This window comes from Lissotriton helveticus, chromosome 9, assembly GCF_964261635.1.
Source record: "Lissotriton helveticus chromosome 9, aLisHel1.1, whole genome shotgun sequence".
In the NCBI taxonomy this organism is placed as follows: domain Eukaryota; kingdom Metazoa; phylum Chordata; class Amphibia; order Caudata; family Salamandridae; genus Lissotriton; species Lissotriton helveticus.
The window spans coordinates 979,938,296-979,960,627 of NC_136070.1; the positions used below are offsets into that span (position 1 = coordinate 979,938,296).

General features: G+C 44.7%; 1 protein-coding gene across 1 annotated transcript; it reads right to left on the bottom strand.

The window, feature by feature from the left end:
- Positions 1-297: 297 nt before the first annotated feature.
- On the bottom strand, positions 298-13,587 carry MANF (mesencephalic astrocyte derived neurotrophic factor). The gene is made up of 4 exons (XM_078661283.1): positions 13,398-13,587; positions 7,184-7,311; positions 3,832-3,973; positions 298-816 (listed from the first exon to the last, which is right to left on the bottom strand). Exons 1-4 carry the CDS (start codon positions 13,492-13,494, stop codon positions 632-634), a joined length of 552 nt encoding a protein of 183 aa, XP_078517409.1. The 5' UTR covers positions 13,495-13,587; the 3' UTR covers positions 298-631.
- Positions 13,588-22,332: the final 8,745 nt, after the last annotated feature.

Below are 22,332 nucleotides of genomic sequence, written 5' to 3' on the forward strand. Positions count from 1 at the left end.
TAGTAAGTGCTATACATGCAACTACAATTATACAAACGGTAGCAGCCACTGTTATAGGGGCTTGCAAGCACTTCTGGCAACAGCATTTGTGCAGAAAGATTGGGTAAATACAGTTTACTGTCTCTAATAAGAGGGCTATGGGAGTCTTTGGAAATGATAGAGGCTTATCCCCAACTCATTTTGCTCTTGCCGTCAAGACAATCAGCAATGCAGTGTCATACTTCACTCAAGAGAGCCGAAGAACTCCCCTCTAAAGAAAGACATCTATGTATGAAGATTCTCAACATAAGACAAGTGTGGTCTTTAATCTTTTTAATAGAAAACAAAAATCCCTTACTGTACACACAAACTGTAAAGACATGAGAGGCATAAAAAACAGTTGTTAACCATTGGAGTAATGGCAGAAGAAAAGTGCAGCTCTCAGGAATACGTTTGGATGTGGTCCATGGTCCTCTTAAAAATAAGTTACAACGAAAAACAAACAGACGCAGGCTGAGAACGCCAACTAAAATACAGACCAAACCATGTCCATATTTTGCCTCGCATTGACTCGTGTGAGATGGGGACAACACTGCAAAGGTCCGATGCAATGCGCCTGACGCCCCCCCCAGGGTGGAGGCAGCCCCACGTGTTACAGGTCAGTCCGTGCGTTAGCAGCATTTGGAGCATATTTTGGCATCAGTTCATTGATTTTGCGGATGTAGTCAGATTTCTCAGCGCAACCTTTACACGTTTCACCCCAGTCATCCAGGATCTTCTTCAGATCTCTCACTTTTAGCTTCTTCAGATCTACAGTGCTCAGGTCGATCTGCTTATCTAAGGAATAAACAATAGATTCCATCAGAAGACAGAGCATATGTAAAGTCACAAATTTAGAGAAACTGTTTCCACTCCAAAAACAGTTGTGTTACCAAAGCTATTTTATTAGCTGTTAAGGGTCCACGTATATAAATAATTCCAAACGGCTGAGCCAAGAATGCAAATTCAGATAAACTCAATTCTCAAAACATCGGTGCCCTTGAATTAACAAATGAAAAAAGTACATCTTGTAACTTTTCCTTGTTTTCAAAAACGTAAAGTTAGCAGCAATGAGTTTCACTACAGAAAGAAACCACAGGTAAAGTGTGTGTATGTGTTTTTTGCAGTAAGGCAATTAAAAAGGAAAGAGAACCGAGACAGTTTTGAGATTTATCAATCACTGGGGTAAGTCAAATCCAAACTTAAACTTCCAGCCACTTTTCACAGGGAGTTCAACCACAAAGCCAGGTTCATGAAATACTCAATCAGTCCAAGCATACTTAAAACCTGTTGTAATTATTAACTATATGGACAAAGTGCTCATTCATATCTAGATTCACTTTTCATTTAGTCAAAGAACACTTTAGCAGCCTGTGCCTTTTTGAAAACAAACATTTTAGCTTCATGCATCGCTCATTCATGCTGAATTCCAAGCCAGTCCCAGACACTGGTTTCCTTTCAGATTCTAACATCCAAAAAACCCTTCTTTTCATCTGCATCCCAGCACTCCGGCTTGTAAACAAGAGGATGCATTTCTCCCTAGTGTATCTTTATCTTCTTTTGCCATAGCAATTCTCAGCACAACCTGGTTGTTAACATGACCATTTCTGCACCTTCTACCCCACATAACTTTCCATTTGTTCGGGGAGCCTCACAGGCCATGGACTGCTTCAACTGATTTTGAATAGCGAGGAGGGCTCACGTATCAACAAACTTTTGTGCAACTGCAATGAGTCACACTTTAAAGGAGGAAAACAAACAACTATTTCATATGCAGCGCTGTAGGACTTCATCCACCTTTCTAACCTGTAATCCAATCCAGTTCGCCTTGGCAGTCAGTACTTGCACTATACAGTCTAGTATTCATTAGCATAACGACACACAACTCTTCTTCAAAGTCTCCTAGTTTTGTGGTATTCTGGGACTCCATACCTCACTAAAGTTAAACCAGAATTTGATGTCAAGAGCCTAATTCAAGATCAACATAATACAAAATTAATTTTTCCTGTTCATGGTCCAGGACCAATTGGGTTACCCCATTTTTGATAATGGCTAGGTTGTGGGACCATGGCTGGCCGAGCTGTAACTTACACATCCTGTTTGACAACAGAACCCTCCAATCACTTACCACTGGCGACATACTAGACCCTCTTGACATTTCCAAATGGTATGGAGAAGTCTGACTAATGACGCACTGGATATTATGCTCAGAATTCTGCATATACACCCTGTGGCTTGTGCCTATGCCAGTTCTACTGGTTATTGATCAAAAACAATTTTTATAAAAAGGTTGGAAAAAAGTATTTCACGGATCAGATTACTCTGATCACCAATGTTATAGAGGTCACACGGTCGCCACTTATTCAAATACAAGTTGAAGGGATCAACAGCATTTTTGTGAATTTGTGACCGCAGTGAGGGTTGGTGTGGGACAGGAGGTAGATGACCATGGATGAGCTTTGCTTGCAAACAGCAAATCTTTGCCTCAGCTTCTGCCTCAAAGGACCGCTGCTAAATAATCCTATGAACACTGGAATAAAGGACGGCAGTGTACAATGAATGTTATGCAATTGACACAAAAGGAGAACGTTCCTGCGATCAAAATATATTCCACCCGGGCCTCAAATAACTCAAAGAACAAAAATGTGATCTCTTCAAATTCGCAAAGCACATCTGGCTCACTTCTAGCCCAAGAACCAAATGCCATTGATCCCAAATAAAGTACACCTGGTTCTCCCTAATCTCAAGAGAAGAGCAGCAGACCTCACCATTCTACGCGGTCAGAAACACAATGAGAGTTTTTGGTAACTGATCATTCTGGACAAAACCAGGCCATGGGTGCCTGAGCAGAGAGGTATCCTGTACAGATTCTAGCATACCAGCAAACAAAGACTTTTAGAGGAGTGACCTGATGTGTCTCCAAAATGGATTAACACAAGAACGTGGAGGGCCTTTTAACCCCTTCGATGCTCATGACAAGGTCAGCTCGTCATGCAGTACACTGGTCGTGTGCTTATGACGAGCTGACCTTGTCATGAACAATGGGAATTCAATGAAGTCAGCACCAGGGGGGAATACCTCTAGCACGCATGGTGTTAAAAATCATCATGTCAATGAACCAGGTTTGTAATGCATCTTTTTTATTGTTCTTGGCAAATAACAGAAATTCTATATTAGTTGGGTTGAGCTTCAGGTAGATGCTGAACATCCAGGTCTGGGTGATGTGCAAACAGCATTGAAGGCACTGGCTGTCTGAAGCAGAGGAGAATTTCATATGTTCTTTATTTAAAGAAGCAAGAATGAGTATCTGTCTCCTGGGCAGGACTACATTTAATTGGTAGGAAACATTAAACTAATTACTGCAGACGGAGCAACAAATAAGTAACATTGGAGTTGAATGTTGGAATGCTTGGATTGATATCATTTTGTATTTAATTCTTTTTCTTTTTAAAGTGAACACAACCACCGAAAAAATGCCACATTGTATACATACATGAGCAGTTTTTCAAAGACCAATTCTTGGCCTTGAGCACCTGCTTAAGCATCATACAAGAAAATTCTCTCTTAAGAAGATAAAACATCAGGTAAACATTGTCTTTAGGAGATTAACAACTATTACATTTTGTGATGGCCACTGCCTTTGTAAATGGCACTACAGAACTACCCCCCCCCTCCCCAGAGGTTGCCAACAAAGACACCAACACCTTGCTTTGAACTCCTACCAACTCAGTAGCCTCTCTATTCCTACACCTTGCCATACGACGCCTGGAACCATCAAACTCAATTGCTTTCTTCCTCCAATGCAGAAATTACCATATTTTAATTCACAGATCTGGCCATCCTGTTTCTTTAGCTTCTCACAGATTTTTTCAGCTGGAATGTGATGACTCAGGGGCTTAGACACCTCGTTGGTGATTTTAGTGGCTGCATCGCTGGTGGCACCAATATAATAGCACTAGAAGAGAAAATATAATCAGATTTCTGCAGAAAAAGGAGGGGGAAAAATTAAAGAACTCCAGACCTGCAAAACTGAGTTGAAGTAATAGCGGACATTCTCCTACTCAAGGAGGATTAGGAAAGCAGCCCTTGCTGTATTTGTTATTCTCATAGTTTTACTTCAGTCTGTTTAACAATGTAATTTCAATATTCTGATTAAACCTACTCTACACAGTAGAGATGCCCTTTGAAAGCTTCTCCTTTTTGCCAAGTTATCTCCCACTTGGCGGCTGATCATTGTTCAAGAGCAGAGAGAAATACATCTGCATTAGTGACTCATGCGTGCTGCTGAAATAACTGCTACAACAGACAGTGCTGGAACATAATATTGGGGTTACCTTGTGAAACTAACATTGTAAATCATTATACAAAGTCAAAATTATAAACAAGATTTGCTACATTCATGCAAGACAAATATTAAGGAAAAAAATCACTGCTTCACTCACAAATCTGCCGAGCTTCACTTTCCAGGAACTGTTAGAAATAAGTAGTAACCAAATTGCAGATGCAAAATCACCATCACAATGAAATGGCAGACCCACAATTGAACGCTGCACACCATCGTCTGATAATAAACATGGATGCAGTATAGGCACAGCTTACAGCAAGCAACTCCACCAAGTACTGGTTAATACCTCCAGAGACTTATGCGCGGTCATCCCTCATCTTCCTTTGTTCCGCTAGACATCTAAATGCAGCAGCTCGAGGGTTAGTTTCCACTGCCGACAACTCAAAGCACCAAATACTTCACCCACAGGACAAACTCATAACCCAAAAACTTTCAAGCACTCGTCGTTCACCTGCCATATGTGTAGGCGTGGCGACCCAAGTCCGGGTAAGAGCACCACTCAGGTTCATCCGACACCAAAACATTTTGCAGCGAAACGCTCTTCCAACCAAATACGCCACATTATCAGCAATATAAAGCTATATTTAAATATGCAGTTACAATAATACAATGTTATCACTTTTTCAGTATTACCAATAATGGGGGTTGATAGTGTTTCTTCTTTGGAACTGCACCATGAGTGTGGTGGCCAAGGAAAACATTGTTAACATCTTGCACTAGCATATTGTTTTGAGGGGTGTTTGACATGTTATAGGTTTTTTGGCACATATGTTTATTTTGTTTACATCGGTCATGAACCTGATCTCTACAACACATAAAAATAATTTGTCCTCTCTCCCGTATTATTAAAGCTGTACATGGAGCAGCTGGGAAATCTTATACATGAGCATAGGCTCCTTCACTCAGTATGCTGATATCACACAACAACATTTATAGAGGAGGTAGAATATTAACTCAGCCCTGCTCAGTGACACTAGGGTCTGAAAGGGATAACACTTAAAGGGAATTCTTAAAAGATGGAGTCGATTTAGGTTTTCTGTATACCAAAATAAAGGTCCAGGACTTCCGGAGAGCACATTAAGTTTAGGTTGACCGAGCATGGTCCCTAACAGCCATCATATCAGAGCCGCTATTAAATTACCCTTTTTTTCTCCCTTCTGTTTATGCTACAAATAATTCTTGTTTCACAGTACCTATTTTTATTTCAGTGGTGCAATGCAAGAATTTTCATGCCTACATTACAGGAATGACAGTCAAGCCATTTGCAGTCATCCTGCTAGCCAGCCTTCAATCATTTCAGAATGGCGAAGGAAACCAACTAGTGAAGAGCACTTTCAGCCCACCTTACACTGGCTTCCAAAGCTGGCTAAATAAATGTTAAAGTTCTTTTTTTTCCACCATCCTTTTAGTCAAGTTGTATTTGCATATTGTTCGATTAACTGATTTTAGTAATGACTTCTTCCGTTTGATGTTTCCAGATGGATGTAAGTTGATTAGTATTTCAATACGAAACGTATCAAGGTATAACACATTGTTTTTGCTTCTTTAGTAATCTCACAGCCAGAAAATAAAAACATTTGCACTTTAAAATAATCCAGTAAATCAACTTTGGAAAGGGGGAGGCTATCAGGAAACATACTATCTACAATGCTAACATCCCTGCTGTAGTATTGTAAAGCCTACTGATGGTCACTGAAAAGGACCCTGGAACCAAGACCAAGAAATGCAAAAACCTAAGTGAACGGAAAACCTCATAGTTAAACGGTAGAGACATTCTGCTACAAGTAGTTCTAATTATTATCTTAGTGTCATCAGCTTCTGGTTCATATTTACCATCACATTTATGAAAAGACAACCGCTTACAGAAGTTAACTTCAAGACACGGCAATGTAGTCACAGTCAGTACCCAATAAATCGAGGACTGTGTGCAAGTGGAAAGCTAAATGAAATATATATATATGGAGAGAGGGACAGAGAGAGGAGGGAGAGAGAGACGAACAAAAGAAAACTACCGCCAGTTCATTTAATGTAAAAAAATAACTGAAAAGAAACGCATGCTTTAGAGAGGTGTTCAGAACCATCACTATATTTAATGAAGGAGTTAGTTACAGACTTATTGTATTTTCGAAATCCAGACTTTGGTACCACACAGACAAGTTCTATTGATGTGGGCAAGCAGGCGTATGTAATGTGTAATGTAATGTAAATATACTTGTAAAGCGCACTGTTACCTCGTTACGTGGCGTCCTGGCGCTGTATACCACTGGGGAACCCGTCCTGGCTTTCCCTGTGAGAGGGCACCCCAAGGTGAAGCCAGGCATCCCCGACGTTACTGGGGCCATTGTGGAGATTAAGCAAGCTATTGCCCAGAGTTGCAGAGTGGGACCCGTGGTTAGCGTAGGCACCTAAGCGAGAATTATCGAGTCCACGGACATTGACCCAAGACCCTGCCGCGTCGGGAATTGAACCCTGGTCCCGGGCCGACCTCTGCTTCAGGGTCTGCCGCTTCTAACCAGTGAGCCACACTTCTCCATGTGGGGGCATTCAATGCAACCTGGCACTTCCACACTAATAATCTGCTTGGTTTAAGCCCAGCAAAGGAAAAATGCATGGACACTCCCAAAACACGTGAAATCAGCACGAGAAAGGAGGTAATGCTGAGATTTTCTTGCTTGGGACACAAAAACTTATTTAGTCTACTTCACTCACACACACACACACACACACACACATCACTCAGCCAGCCATTTGAGTGAGTTTGTAGTGGAAAGCGCCTATATTACAAGAAACAAAAGGAGTTCACAGCTGAACCATACTTACAAATCTGTTTTCTTTCCCCTTAGCTTCATTGCAGGTTTTCAGCAGCTCTTTTTCGACAGCGGCTGAATTGAACTCTACATTTTTGTCTTGCAGGGACTGATAAAATCTCGATAGGAAGGAGATGCATACTGTCGAGAAAAGAAACAGAAAACCCAATATTCATCTCCTCTCTACAGCAAAGTGCACGTTAAAGCACAAATGAACAACATATTTAAAACAAACATTGGCAGAGTCAGTAGGTCTGTGTTGGCTATCAGCCTTTAGGCTTTGTCAATGCTTATTTTGCCATTTTAAAAACATACACACACATATATATATATATATATATATATATATATATATATATATATATATACATACACACACACACACACACAGACACGCCAAATATACATGGTTTTTTGGGGGCAAAGCTGGCAGGCTAATGTCAAAATAAAAAGCGTTAAAACGTTTTTTAAATAAATATATGAATTGGCTAGATACAAAAATATTTTGTCGAAAAATGCTCATGAGGTCATATCACTTCATGGCACTGAACGATACGTGCAATGCTGTGAGTGGACCTTGTGAAAGAACAGAATGCTGCTACACTTAATTATCCAATGGCTAAAGTGGAAGGACCCATTATACCACAAGTATGCTGTAGTAGCAAGTAGCAAAATCTGAATGGCACAACAGCTCAATGAATGAAAAGGTTGGCTAAATGTATGTATATGTATGGCTATTGCCAGACCTACAAGCACTGGCAAAGATGCTGGGTCTGGCATTGGCTTCCAACCTTTTGGCTTTGCCAATTCTTGTTTTTTCCCCACTTTTTTGTAAAACTTTATTGTTGGAGTCTACATGGATATATGGAGAACACATTTAATTTAGCCAATGGCTAAAGGGGCCTGACCCACTCCACCAACCTATATGCTGTAGTGCCATTAAATACAATGGGGTAACCCTGCGTCCCTCAGAACCTGGGTGAACAATGTCGCTCTATTATTAAGCCAGACCGCATTTAATTTTAGATTAGACCGCATTGCGTTTTTCCCATTCTTTCCTCCATTTATTATTATTTATTTAAAGGTTTTATATAGTGCGAGCAAGACCCTTGCGGGTATCAGGGCGCTTTACATGTCGTATGTTTGAGGCAAGCATAAGTCTAGTGCAGTACAAGTATAGGATTAAGAGGAACTCAGTTTTGAGGGAGTTCCGTTTCAAATGGTTTTCGGCCAACTAGGTTTTAGTTTTTTGTAGCATTGTGTTGAGAGATTTGATGTCCTCAAGTGAATGGATCTTGATTTAGAGTTGGGTGTCGTCGCATACATATAGAAATGGATCTTGGAGAGACTGAGGAGTTTAGTGAGTGGTTCCATGAAAAGGGTGGGTGAAAGGGAAGAACCTTGCGGCACTCCTAACATGACTGAACGGGGTTGGACAAGGATTGAGTGACCTTGAATCTTTGAGATCTATTTTGGATACATTGTATTCAGCTTTGAACAAGAGTGCAATCCCCATCAGACCGCACAAAGACTAGCTACAATGTTTCTCCTCTACATGAGCCACTGGAGGAAACCATGTCCCATTATGCCTCATTCTAAGATCAAGCGCGCTGGCAGAGACTAGACGGCACGTTTAGCCCGTTTTCCTCACTGATGCCGCCGGGTCAGTGCTTTACGTGTACGCTGGGGTCACAGGTGACAGAAAACTGGCTTTATCTAGCTAGGTTTCTGGACTGATCTTCATTCTATTGAAGCGTGGCTCGGAGACGGAGGGTCAGAATAATTGCCCTGTAGGTGAGTTTCTTTCATTAAGGAGTTTTCTGGAAGTCGTGAAGCTATTATCTTTTGTATTTCAGGAACCTGCCTGGGTCTTAGTGACAATTATGCATTTTTTAATTATTGAATAGAATCCATCCTGGATCTATTTGAGACATCGCACTCAACGCAATTGCACTATAAGGATCAGGCGTCTGTTCTTCTGCCGGTTTTAAACTGAAGGTAAGAGCACTAGGATGCCAACACCCTTAATTCACGATACCCTTAGTATCCCACTTAAGATTTACTATGATACATGTATATTCATAGGTACTCAGTTAAGAGATACCCCTCTACTTTATATGGTGTAGGATTACAAGTGGGATCCACAAGCATGCATCGCTGTCGAGATTTTGACCCCTGTTGGGAGGTGAGAGAAGGTCCTTTATATTATTAATAGAGACTTTTTGCCCTCGGTTTTCTCTACTAGCGCCAACATGCTTGTATGTGTTTACTTATAGGGGCCATACTTTCACTTCTTTCAGCACATTGTTTATGCAGACCATTTAGGCTTCTTCCCTTCTGGTCCCCATCAGGTGAGCTGTGATTTTTAGATCGAGCCAGTGCACCGCATGCACTGCTGCAAGGCACGCTGTATTGGAGTATGGACTTGAAGCCCCGCCCATATTTATATATGGCTTGCGTCATTGTCCTTCATAAACAATGGCTTCCAATCCGTTATTAGGCTTGTTAGTCCCCCCTTGTCTGCATCTGTTACCTCCCATATTGACTGGACCTTTTACTTGTCTTGTTACACGGTCTGCTTTACCTGGCTGTGAGCACTATTTTGTTTAATGATTTGCCCCTAGCCCACCCACTACATCGAAGCCCGCCACCCGATTTTATTTTATTTACTAATAGCAGCCCTCTAACTATAGCAGCCGCGTTTCTTCATTTTTTAAGTGCTTTAAGGAGAGCGGCAGCGCTTACTTATTTCGTTTGTTTACTAGCACCCATGCGGCACTTTCACATTCATGAAGGTCGCGACCCTTTCTTTAGACAAGCCGCGTAGCAGCTATTAAAGTGAAAGTGCTGTATGGGAGCATTAAAAAAAAAAAAAAAAAATCTGTTTGTCAACTTGACAAACAGATGTTTTTCTGTCTACTAGTGCCCCATGCCGTGGTTTCACTTTAATGTCGGCCACGTCCCTTTTAGACGCGTCTTGTCTACAGAAAGGGGTGCGGCCTCCATGAATGCGAAAGTGCTGCATGGGCGCTAGTAAACAAACAAATATTTGCAATGCAATAGGTCTCGCATTTGCGAGAGTTTAAGCTATTGCATTGCCAATAGCTCGAACTCTGTAAATGCGAGATCTATTGCATTGCAAATGCTTATTTCACCTCTCCGAGTTATTGTACACTGCATACACACACGGGCCCATACTCACAAAAATGTTTTTGTCATACAGGCTGCACTTGAGTTTTACGTCCTTAAGGAAAGCTGCCTCAATGAGATAAGGAAACGTCTTTGACGGGTTAAAACAGCAACAATATTTTCAATATGTGCTCCTCAACCGCTCTGAACACGTCTAATAAAGTATATGACTAATACTATAGGTGTAGACTACACAGAACAACCACTACAGACACCATATATTTTTTTTGTCTATGAGCTCGTTTGATTTTGTTCATTGTATGTTTCTTTCACTTGTTCACAGTTCGCCTAAATGTTACCAAATTGGGCAGCTGTGTTGTAACAAGTGTAATATTGTAAACTGTGTGTATACTTTGCTATATGATTTATCAGTATATGATGTTGATTCCTGTGTGTGCGCGTGCATTTCATCATTTACTGATGTGTCATTATCAATTGACAAAATAGCCTTCAGGGTCTGATTCACAGGGTTAGGCATTTGCTGCTTACAGAAATTATTGTTGTATTCCCCCACAAAACCCACTGTAGCTATATAACAAAACAATATATGCTGTAGTGAGCAGGAGAAAATGGACTGACAACAGACCAATGGCTAAAAGGGGTTGGCTAAAAGCCTCCATATGCAAGTATATTACATGTATAATTTTAGTAAAATCAAAAAGGCTGTGGCTTCCAGACAAAGACAAAAAAAAAAAAAAGATGCAACTTGCTCGCTGAATTAACAAGGGATGACAAGTTGGTTAACTCACCATGATTGAAAGCAATCAATGTACCTCTGATGTCAAATGTTGATCTGTTCAAAGGGCAATGCCATTTTCTACAATCCTTTCAGTGCTATGCTCTGATGACATCCACTGGGGATGCCAAAATACAACTGGAAACAATTTCTGAAAGAGTGTTCTCAGTTCCAAGACAAAGTTACTATGCTCAGTCCAGTGGAATGCGGCCCAGCCTTTTACTGTCTTTATTTAGAGTACAGACAGAAGGGGCTACCTGAGGCATAGGTGACGATTAAATAAAAGCAGAGATGTAAACCACACTATACCGGTGCACCAAATTAATCAGTCCCCTGCTGAACGCTCAACCGATGATCTCTTCAGCAAGTGTCACCACAACCACTCACACAGTCTAAGTCGCAGAACGCTTACTCAAGAAAATACCCATGTTTAAGCCTGCAACGGGTGCACTGACGTGGGTTCATTGGCTTCCAGTCAGGAAATAAATTGCCTTTAAGGCAATATGTCTGGCACATAAATCACTGCTTAGAACCGGAACAGAGCATCTAAAAAGTACATTCAAGTGGTATTACCGAAAAAGATTACTATGAGCTGCCGTCTCTAGCTCAGCGATCATTCCTAGGCTCACGAATTCTTCATGGGGCAGTTGCAGTTTTGTTTATTCCACCTGTTAACTTTAAAGTCAGGTCAACTTTCTCTGCCTTCGTAAGCACGTTAAAAACCTGGTTGTTCTCACTTTCCTTATAGCTCTTATTGTCCCACTGCTAATGGTATTACGCTAGATGTGGGATCATGATAGCGCCAAGACGCCCTCAAATCAACCAATGCTCTTCTACAAGTTTATATTTATCACCATTCCCTTGTGGGCTCTTTTGCTGGACTTTACTCAATTTTAAAGGGTTAACCTTAGGTGCATTCATTGTTCTTCGCCAAAGTCCTATTTGCCTTTTAACTCCAAGCTCCCCCATCTCACAACTAAAATAACTGCTAGATCACTCATGGTTTCCCCCATTCCAACTAGTTTACAGGTCCCCTTCACAAGCTCAACTATTGGTAGGGCCACTGGAATTATGTGGCAGGGTTTGGCCTAATTATGCAGCAGGGTTTGGCCTAATTATGCAGCAGGGTTGACTAAATTATGCAGCAAGAAAAGGCAAGTTATGAGGCGTAGCGCAGCACATTTTGTGATAATACTATTTCATTATTAGGTCCTTTTTACACTAAAAGTTGTCTGGCACAAATTGCACCACCTAATATAGCAATAAGCAACAGAAAGGTGACCAGTCAACCTTAGCAAAGGGCCTTCCACTGCGCTGCAACAAGTGTTGCTACATTTTAAGTAACTTTTGAACCGTTTGAGCTAGCAACACATGTTTTTGTTACAATCTGCAGTGTACATAGCATATGATGGATTATGTGGTAAACCCATACATATGCGAAAAACGCCTAGACTGCACAATCGAATTATTCCAGTGGTGCAGACTATTAGCTTTGCTTACACTCGAAATCTCCTCAAGCACTGCCTCTCATCCTTCACATGATTGTTCAGTTTCAGCCAGTGGTTTCCCCATTCAATCATGACCCCACAAATAAACAAACTAGAAGTTTCTGCCAGGGCCCACATGTCATCCTCCAATAACCTAAGACATACAAGGATTCTGTCAGCATTCAAATAAAGGGGATACATGGGAGAAGCTGGGCTGAGTGGGGTTTCTTAAAGTCAGGTAGGCTTTGGAAGAGGTGACTGAAAGTCGGTACATGTGGTGGGGCTAGCCAGCAGCAGGTACATGTGGTGGGGCTAGCCAGCAGCAGGTACATGTGGTGGGGCTAGCCAGCAGCAGGTACATGTGGTGGGGCTAGCCAGAAGCAAGCAAGTACATGTTGTGGAGCTAGCCAGCAGCAGGTACATTTGGTGGAGCTAGCCAGAAGCAAGCAAGTACATGTTTTGGAGCTAGCCAGTTGGTAGTGGAGGTATCTGGCCGCAGGTAGGATGTGGCGTAAACAGGTGGGCTCTGGAATGCGTCGAAGAGGGTGGGAAATTTAGCAGCGCGGAGGGGGTACTCTTACATAAGTGTATACCGGATGGGCCTAGCTACCACTGCGGGTGGATGCTTGGCGTACCAACAAGGTACGGGACAGCTGGATTTTACAGAAATTTCTCGAAAGTGACGTTGGTAGCTGAACTCAAAGCGAGGTGAGGTGCGAGTTCTAACCTGTACATCAACCACAAGGAAGGGGGTGTCTCTTCAGGTGGCGACGATCAACCACATAAAACTTCCCATAGTAATTTAGCCTCCTCACCTTCACAATCTCCCTGACGCAGCGTCAGACTTGCTTTTGGCACATGGACTAGCATTACCAGAGCCGGCAGGAGGACCCCGATCCTTAGCGCACCCATCACGCCGCTGAATGTCTTTGCTCCGGTTTCGAAGTGAAACTCCGCACCGGCTCCTGGATCCTAAACCTCCACTCTTCCAACTCCGGCCGCCCACAATCCTTTCTCTCATTGGTTATAATAGACAGACGTCAAAACGCTGCACTCATCCATTGGTCGCCGTTTGCCTGATGCTCTACGACACGCTCTTCGATTGGTAAGTTTTGGATACAGGGTGCAGTCTCCGGGCTTTGTTGGCGCACGGTGATTGGACGAGGTTAAAGACAATTGAAACACTAGACCGACACGTTCCAGGAAGCATACGATTTCGTTTCAGGCGAAAAGGCAGTCGTTTATTCTGCGTAACATAGTAAGAACCAGTATAGTGAGGCCAGGGCCACTAAATTATGCGATTCTGGGGCTGCGGCTTTTTTCACATAATTATTGATTTACCACATAAATCATCATCTTCTGCATAAACTGCAGATTAAAAATTAATATTTCTAGCTCAGATGAATCAAAAGTTACTTAAAACATGGCTAGTCGTGTTCCTGCGCAGTAGAAGCCCCTTTTCAAAAGTTATCTGGTCATGTTTCAATTGTTAATTTTTGCATATGGTTGTCAAACTGGTACTAATGAGGTGAAATTTGTGCGCATTATTGCCATGTGTAAAACTTATAAAAGAATGAAGTGATACTAACAAAAAACGTGCGGCATAATGCCTTCATAACTTGCTTTTTCTTGTCGCATAATTTAGTCAACCCAGCTGCTTAATTTGATGCTCCCCTGCCTCATAATACCAGTGGCCCGCTTCCAGTAAGTATATCAGGATAGACTCTTATATGCAGTTTGTGATTGCATTATCGTGTCTGACATGTCACATTTTGATCATCTGTTTCCCAATTATAGCAAGAAGTAGTTAAACGTAGTTGGTAATGTAATCTCACCACACTGTAATCTGTCGATCAGTTGTACAAGTTATAAGTAGTTGGTTTATCAAAGTCAATTTGGATGGAATTTCACTGGTGAGTTTTAATGTAATGTACGGTGCACTTATATAGCGCGGCTGTCTCCCCAAGGGTATCCTGGCACTTAGATTACCAAACAGCGAGTATCAGAACTGAGAAAGGCGAAGACCTAGTCTCTAGGGAACAATCTGGTTTTCAATTCCTTCCTGAAGCGTGACAAGGTGTTCAGTTGTCTAAACTCAAAGTCTAGATGCTGTGAAACTTAAGGATCTGCCTCCCACTCGGACTTTCTTGACATGGGGAACATGGACCAGGTTCACAGAGGAAGAGCGCAGGGATCTAACAGGAGAGTACCATACAAATTTCCTTTGCAGTACTTTAGGCCCAATTTTGTGTACTGTCCTGTAGACAATGCAGAGTGCCTTAACTTGGACTCTTTGCACAACGGGCAGCCAACGTAGATCCTTAAGGGCCAGTGAGGCAGAGGCTCCACGTGGCCGGGTTAATGACAGCTTAGCCGCCATTATCTGTACTCTTTGTAATTTCTTTATCAAAGAGGCTGGGGCACCTAGAAGAAGTGCATTACAATAATCTATTCTGCTTAGAACAATACTCTGTACCACTTGAGGTCTAGTAATAGTGGGTAAAAACGTGAGTATCTTCTGCGAGGCTTGAAGCAGAGATAGACAGGTGCTCACTGTTTTGTTCACCTGGGAGTCCAATTGTAAATTTCTATCCATCAGCACTCTTAAATTGCGCACTGTATTGGCGAGCGCTAAGGAGTTGTTAGCCAAATCTGGCCAAAAGTCTGCTGGGAGAGGACGCTGAATTCTACCTGCAGTACAGCACAGGACTATAGTTTTTTCCTCATTAAATTGCAGAGAATTCTCTTTCAGCCATACTGCCGTTCGGTGCATGCAATTGTGGATTTTTTCGAAAGACACTGCATTGTCGCCCTCAACAGCGAAAACAAGCTGAGTGTCATCCGCGTAGTTAATGACATCAATGCCAAATGATTTTATTAAAACAATAAGAGGGCGAAGATATAGATCAAACAAGATTGGGCTGATGGCTGAGCCCTGAGGGACACCCTGTTTAACATCTCTGTGCTGAGAGAAAAATGGCGACAGAGTCACCGCCTGCTGCCTATTAGAGAGATAGGAGTGCAGCCAGTCCCACGCCCCACCTGCAACACCCAATTCCTCCAATCTCTTAATCAGGATCCGATGGTTAAGTGTGTCGAATGCGGCCGACATGTCAAGCAGCACTAAAAAGGCTGTTTGACCACTGTCGGCCCGCATTCTCAGGTCATCCAAGACTGCCACCAAGGCACGTTTTAAGCCACCAGAATTCTCTTTTAGCAGGTGTACTTGTTTGTTAATCAAAGCAGATTGATTTATCAGTGCCTCAAGATATTTCTGATAAAGTAAAGCTAGTTGCTTCGGTAGGAAATCCACCTTTTTTACATGGTCACCTTAAATTTGTTACCTTTTGCTGGACCTTATATTTATGTTGGCCTTAGAACTCTGTGCAGATTACCCCATTAACCACTAGTAAAGTGCCTGTGCTGCCCCCTAAAACATGGTGAAATTACGATACTCCTAATCGGTATATTTAACTTGTCTATAAGTCACTATCATATAGTACAAAATGTACCCAGGGCCTAGAAGTTAAAAAGCACCATTGGACTGCAGCACCTGCTGTGCCAGGCACTACCATGGCAGTAAAAACATGGCTTGAAGCCTAACATTGTAGCATGACTGTAGCAGTGTAAAATCTGCATTTTGATCTGTCAAAATAAACTTTTTTGACAGGTAAAAATCTTCTTTTAAATATTAATAAGTCACCACTGTGTAGGCCTGATATCCCAGAATGCAGGGTGAATGGCATTTAAAAGGAGGACATGCAGAAATCTGATGTTAACATGTCCTCACAGGAATTAGCACCCAAAAGATGTTTTCTCTGTGGCAAGTGTAGCAGTCCTTTGTAGAAAACCAGAGTACAAAATAAAATACTAATACCATATCTTTGGAAAGTGACCAGTCAGAAAATAATCAAAAAACTATTTGTAATAGTTATTAAAAATAAAATTCAATGGTGAAGTCAGATTTGTAATAAAAGCTAAGGAAAAGTAACTTTAAGAAAGTTACTCTTTACCTGCCTGAACTGTCAGAAGGTTAATTAACATAAGCTCTGACAGTTATCAGCCAGTAATTAGCCTTGTATAGGTGCGAAATGCCTCCCAGAAGCAATCAATAATCTTACTTGAACTGCCTAGAGTATGCAGGCTGGTGGCTATGGGCTAACGTTTTTAAAACTACATTGTCAAATCCTGCTTGAGTATCAGATCGTACTTGACAGGTCTGTTAGGTTTACACATAGCCCTAGGGGCACATTTAAAAATGGAGAGAACAGGATGACAAGACAATTGTTGTGTATCCAATGTCTGGTTGCTGAAGGACTCTGCTTTTGTCTCACCAAACATCTGTCTCTGGCTTTATTGTGGGTACAGTGCTGCCTCAAACCGGATTTTAGTGTTAGATGTGGGAGGGCACCAGGATTACTTTAGTACACTCCTCACACACACCCGCAGCCTTCAGTTTAGTTTAGCGAGGCTGAAAATGTTTGCCATCTTAAAAGTGCCCAAAGTGGGTAGCGTTTTAAAAAAAAATCTATTCTTTGAAAAAACAAATCAAATGACATCACATAAATCAACCAAATACAAAAAAAACCATTATTTAAAATGCACAATATACAATAAATGAAATGTGGTCAACCCAAATAATCATGAACATTCCCAAAAGCATAGTCTAGTGAAGCTTGATTGAAGGATACCTATTTATAGATAATCTAGTGATGTACAGTTTCAGTGTTTCATTATCAACAGCAAACTGAGAGGTATCAGTACAAGGAGCACACAGCCAGCCTCTGCTCTTTTTCCAGGGGGCCCAGATTTTCAGTCATTTACCCGGGCAACCTCTACTTTCGTACACCACTCTCTCAGCCTGCGTGCACCAATTCATATCGCACTCCCAATCAGCACATTTCAGAGCAACCCCTCCCCTCCAAGCTCTGGCGATCTTGCGTTTCGCAACCAGGCATCCCAAAGTGACCCACAGCCTCTCTGGCCTAGACAGATCAGTGGCTTCCTAAATATTCAAGAGGCACAGCTTCGGGGTGACCTCCACCTCTTTACAGCAAGTTTGAGACATAGCGGCGATGACTTCTCCCAAATAGGCCTGAAGAATCAGACAGTCCCACTATTGGTGCAACTACGTGCCTACAACCACGGGGACATAGCGGAGATACCAGAAGAGCCATTTTAACCAATACGGAGCTTGTATAATAGGTCCTGTGTAATAGTTTGAGTTGAATCAGTTTGAACTGGGAGCGAATTGCAACCTCACGGGGCGACACCAGAGCCTCCCTCCACTCCTCGTCCGGGACCTCCCACACATCAGAACACCACTTTTTCAAGGTGGTCAGATGAATTGTTGAGAATTTTATGGTATGTGAGAGATTTGGCTTTCTTGGGGAGATAGTCGTCCAATAGTCTGTCTTCCAAAGGGGTTTTCTTGCCTTCTGCTCCCCTGATTGCACTCGTTTTTCTTGCCTTCTGCTCCCCTGATTGCACTCGTTTTTCTCGCCTCTGCTCCCCTGATTACACTCGTTTTCTTGCCTTCTGCTCCCCTGATTGCACTCGTTTTTCTTGCCTTCTGCTCCCCTGATTGTGCCATTTTTCTTGCCTCTGCCCCCCTGATTGTGCTCGTTTTCTTGCCTTCTGTTCCCCCTCGCTACCCCTGATTGTGCCCAGCTGCCTTGTTGCCCTCGCCGCTCCCATTCCTGCCGCTGCGTCCCCTACGTCCCCTCCCCCCTCACTGCCCATTCGCTGACCCTGCCTCCCAGCTGCTCCTCCCTCCCACCTCCCCATATAGGCCGGCCGCTGCGCAGTGAGGAGAGCGACCCTTGACCTTGCTGGTAGGTCGCTCCCCCACCACACAGCTCCGCCTGTGTGTCCTGCCCCAGCTGCCGCTGCTGTAGAAGTTGAGGCCCTCCTCCACCCGCAGGCTACCACCTGCGCCTCATCTCTGGTGGCCAGTGGTAGGCCTTAGGTTTGTATCACTGTCGCTGTCTGTCTGTCTTTCCTGTTCTGCCCATACTGTCTTCTGGTGTCTGTGACCGATGTTGCCTGTCTACACCCTGTGCCTGCATTCTTATCTGTGCCCGTTTTCTTGCCTTCTGCTCCCCTGATTGCACTCATTTTTCTTGCCTTCTTCTCCCCTGATTGTGCCGACCCCTAACCTTGCCAGGTAGGTCTCTCCCTCCCCCGATCCCCCACCCCCGCTGCAGCTCAGCTCTACCAGAGCCTTGCACCCATGGTCTCTGCTGCTGTCTTTCCTCGCCCCCCGTTCCCCTGATCGCCATTCCCGCCGCTACTGCCCCTGCGGCCCACCCCCCCGCGCCCATTCGTTAACCCTTGCCTCCCGCCTCCCAGCTGCTCCTCCCTCCCACCTCCCCTTAAAATGATGGCAGTTGTACAGCCGCGCAGCGGCGGGCCGCTGGCGCACCGAAGGCACGCCTAAGGCAAGCCTGTCTGCGCACCTGGACCGTGCCTAGTGCCAGAACCCCTGGACCCCGCGAACGCCACAACACCAGACTCCACTACGACGCCAGCAGCCTCCAAGCACTCAACGCCGGCCTAAACCACACCTGTTTCCAGACCACCCTGAAACTGACCCACGGACCCTTCTCCTGCTGCACCTGCAACTTTAACTGGGACCGAATCACCAAACCTCCAAGGACTGGACCCAACCACATCCGCTGCATACTCCTCAACACCCGCTCCGCACGCAAACACGCCGTCGAGCTCTGGGATCTGCTCGACACCTCCACCCCAGACGTTGCCTTCCTGACCGAGACCTGGTGGAACGACTCCTCGGCGCCGGACATAGCCATAGCCATCCCGGACGGCTACAAGATCACCCACAGGGATCGCGCCAACGGAACCGGAGGCGGAATAGCCATCGTCCACCCTCAATGTCGCCACCCACGCAGATGACACCCTCAACACCGCCGAACACCTACACTTCCGGATCCACACCGACCCCAACACCACCCTCAGAGGAACACTCATCTACAGACCCCCCGGGCTCTTTCAGCGACTCCATCGCTGACCTCGCCAGCACCCACGCACTCGCTTCTACAGACTACATCCTCCTCGGGGACCTGAACTTCCACCTCGAGAACAACAACACGCTAACTCCGCCACCCTGATCAACAACCTCGGCCTCAGACAACTCGTCACCGCACCCACCCACGCCGCCGGCCACACGCTGGACCCAGTCTTCTCCACAAGCACCCACGTCGCCTTCGACCACACCACCAAACTCCACTGGACCGACCACCACTGCATCCATTTCACCTTCAAGAAACCAACCACGCACCACCGCACCCAAAAGCTGCCTCGCTGCTGCTGGGGCAAAGTCACCGAAGACCAGCTGATCACCACCCTCACCCAGAACCCACCCACCGACCCCACCAACCCAGACATTGCAGCCCGCAACCTCAGACAGTGGATCGACGACTGCGCCAACACCCTCGCCCCGCTCAAGAAACCCTCCAACAGCCACGCCAACAAGAAAACCACCAGGTTCACCGACGAAACTCCAGACCTCCAAACGCACATGCCAGAAACTGGAGAAAATACGGCTCCACGAACGCACACCGGACAACCACGCAGCCCACACGAACGCCACCCGCGGACATCACCACCTCATCAGACTAGCCAAGAGATCCTCCTTCAAAGACCGCCTGGATAACAACGCACACAACAGCAAAGAGCTCTTCAGCATCGTAAAGGAACTCTCCAACCCCAGAACCAACACCAAGAACTGTGTGACTCACTAGCCATCTTCTTCCATCGCAAGATCGCTGACATCCACGACAGCTTCAACACCACGACCTCCCCGACTACGCCAGACTCCACCTCCCCTGTGAACACCACCAGCGCCATCTGCCTGATCTCCTGGTCCAACGTCAACGACGACGAGACACGCAAGGTCATGAACTCCATCCACTCAGGGTCTCCATCAGACCTGGGCCCACACTACGTATTCAACAAAGCAGACGCAGCCATCGCACCCCAACTATGGAAGGTCATCAACATCTCCTTCGAAACAGTGACATTCCTGGAAAGCTGGAAGCACGCCGAAATCAACGCCCTCCTCAAGAAGCCCAAGGCGGACCCCAAGGACCTCAAGAACTTCCGGCCCATCTCCCTGCTCCCGTTCCCGGCAAAGGTCATCGAAAAAATCGTCAACAAGCAACTGGCCTGCCACCTGGAAGACAACAACATCCTGGACCCATGAATTGTCCAATCAAGCGCACACAACGATATCAATGATATGGGTAATCAAGATATAAAGTTTTCCAAGGATAAGATCACACACTAGTGTTCATTTTCGTTCTTGTTTTAATTAGTGTATGGATGTTTCTCCTGTTCAGAGGAGATCCATGTAGAAAGAAACCAGCCGACACGTGTTTTGTCAGTAATGGTGTTAACCCTATGACTCATCAGGGCTGCACTAGTATAGAAGGTCGTGTTCTCGGGGGAACGGTGATAATTCCAAAACGCTCCTGTTCAGGTTTTTAGGGTCCTAATGTGCACGGGTCTGCACAGGGAAACAGGTTAAATGGACCAATATGTAAAGTCCGACAACGGCGAGTAATGCCTGTTGTCACAATTAAAGCGGCGTTAGCCACTCAGGTGAAGTGAAAAGTGTTCTCCGGATACGGGAACCTGTTTCCCTGTGCAGACCCATGCAGACCCGCGCACATTAGGACCCTACAAACCTGAACAGGAGCGGTTTGGAATTATCACCGTTCCCCCGAGAACACGACCTTCTATACTAGTGCAGCCCTGATGAGTCATAGGGTTAACACCCTTACTGACGAAACACGTGTCGGCTGGTTTCTTTCTACATGGATCTCCTCTGAACAGGAGAAACATCCATACACTAATTAAAACAAGAATGAAAACGAACACTAGTGTGTGATCTTATCCTTGGAAAACTTTATATCTTGATTACCCATATCATTGATATCGTTGTGTGCGCTTGATTGGACAATTCATTTTGCATTAGGGTTAGCCTTCTCACCCTTTGGTTTCAGAGTTATAGGGTTATCTCTGAACAAGCAGCACCTAACAGCCTCACCTCTTCGTCACTACCCCACCACTACATGTTGTGCGCCATCCCAGTCTGAACATTGATAACCCTTCGCGGAATTGAAACAAACATCCTGGACCCATCCCAATCCGGATTCAGACGAAACCACAGCACCGAGACAGCCCTCATCGCCGCCACAGACGACATCAGGTGCCAACTAGACAACGGCGAAACATCAGCCCTCATCCTCCCTGGACCTGTCGGCCGCCTTTGACACGGTCTGCCATCGCACTCGAAAGACACGCCTCCTAGAAGCCGGAATTCAAGAGAAGGCCCTTGACTGGACCACGTTCTTCCTATCTGGCAGAACCCAGAGCGTCCGCCTCCCACCCTTCCAATCCGAAGCTACCAACATCATCTGCGGCGTCCCCCAGGGCTCATCCCTCAGCCCGACTCTGTTCAACATCTACATGGCCCCCCTCGCACAAGTGGCCCGCCATCACGACCTCAACATCATCTCCTACGCAGTCGACACCCAGGTCATCCTTTCCCTCACCAAGGACCCACACACTGCCAAAACCAACCTTCACGAGGGAATTAAGGCCATCGCCGACTGGATGAGGAGCAGCCGTCCGAAGCTGAACTCGGACAAGACGGAGGTCCTCATCCTCGGACCCACCCCCTCAGCCTGGGATGACTCCTGGTGGCCGACCACACTGGGAACAGCA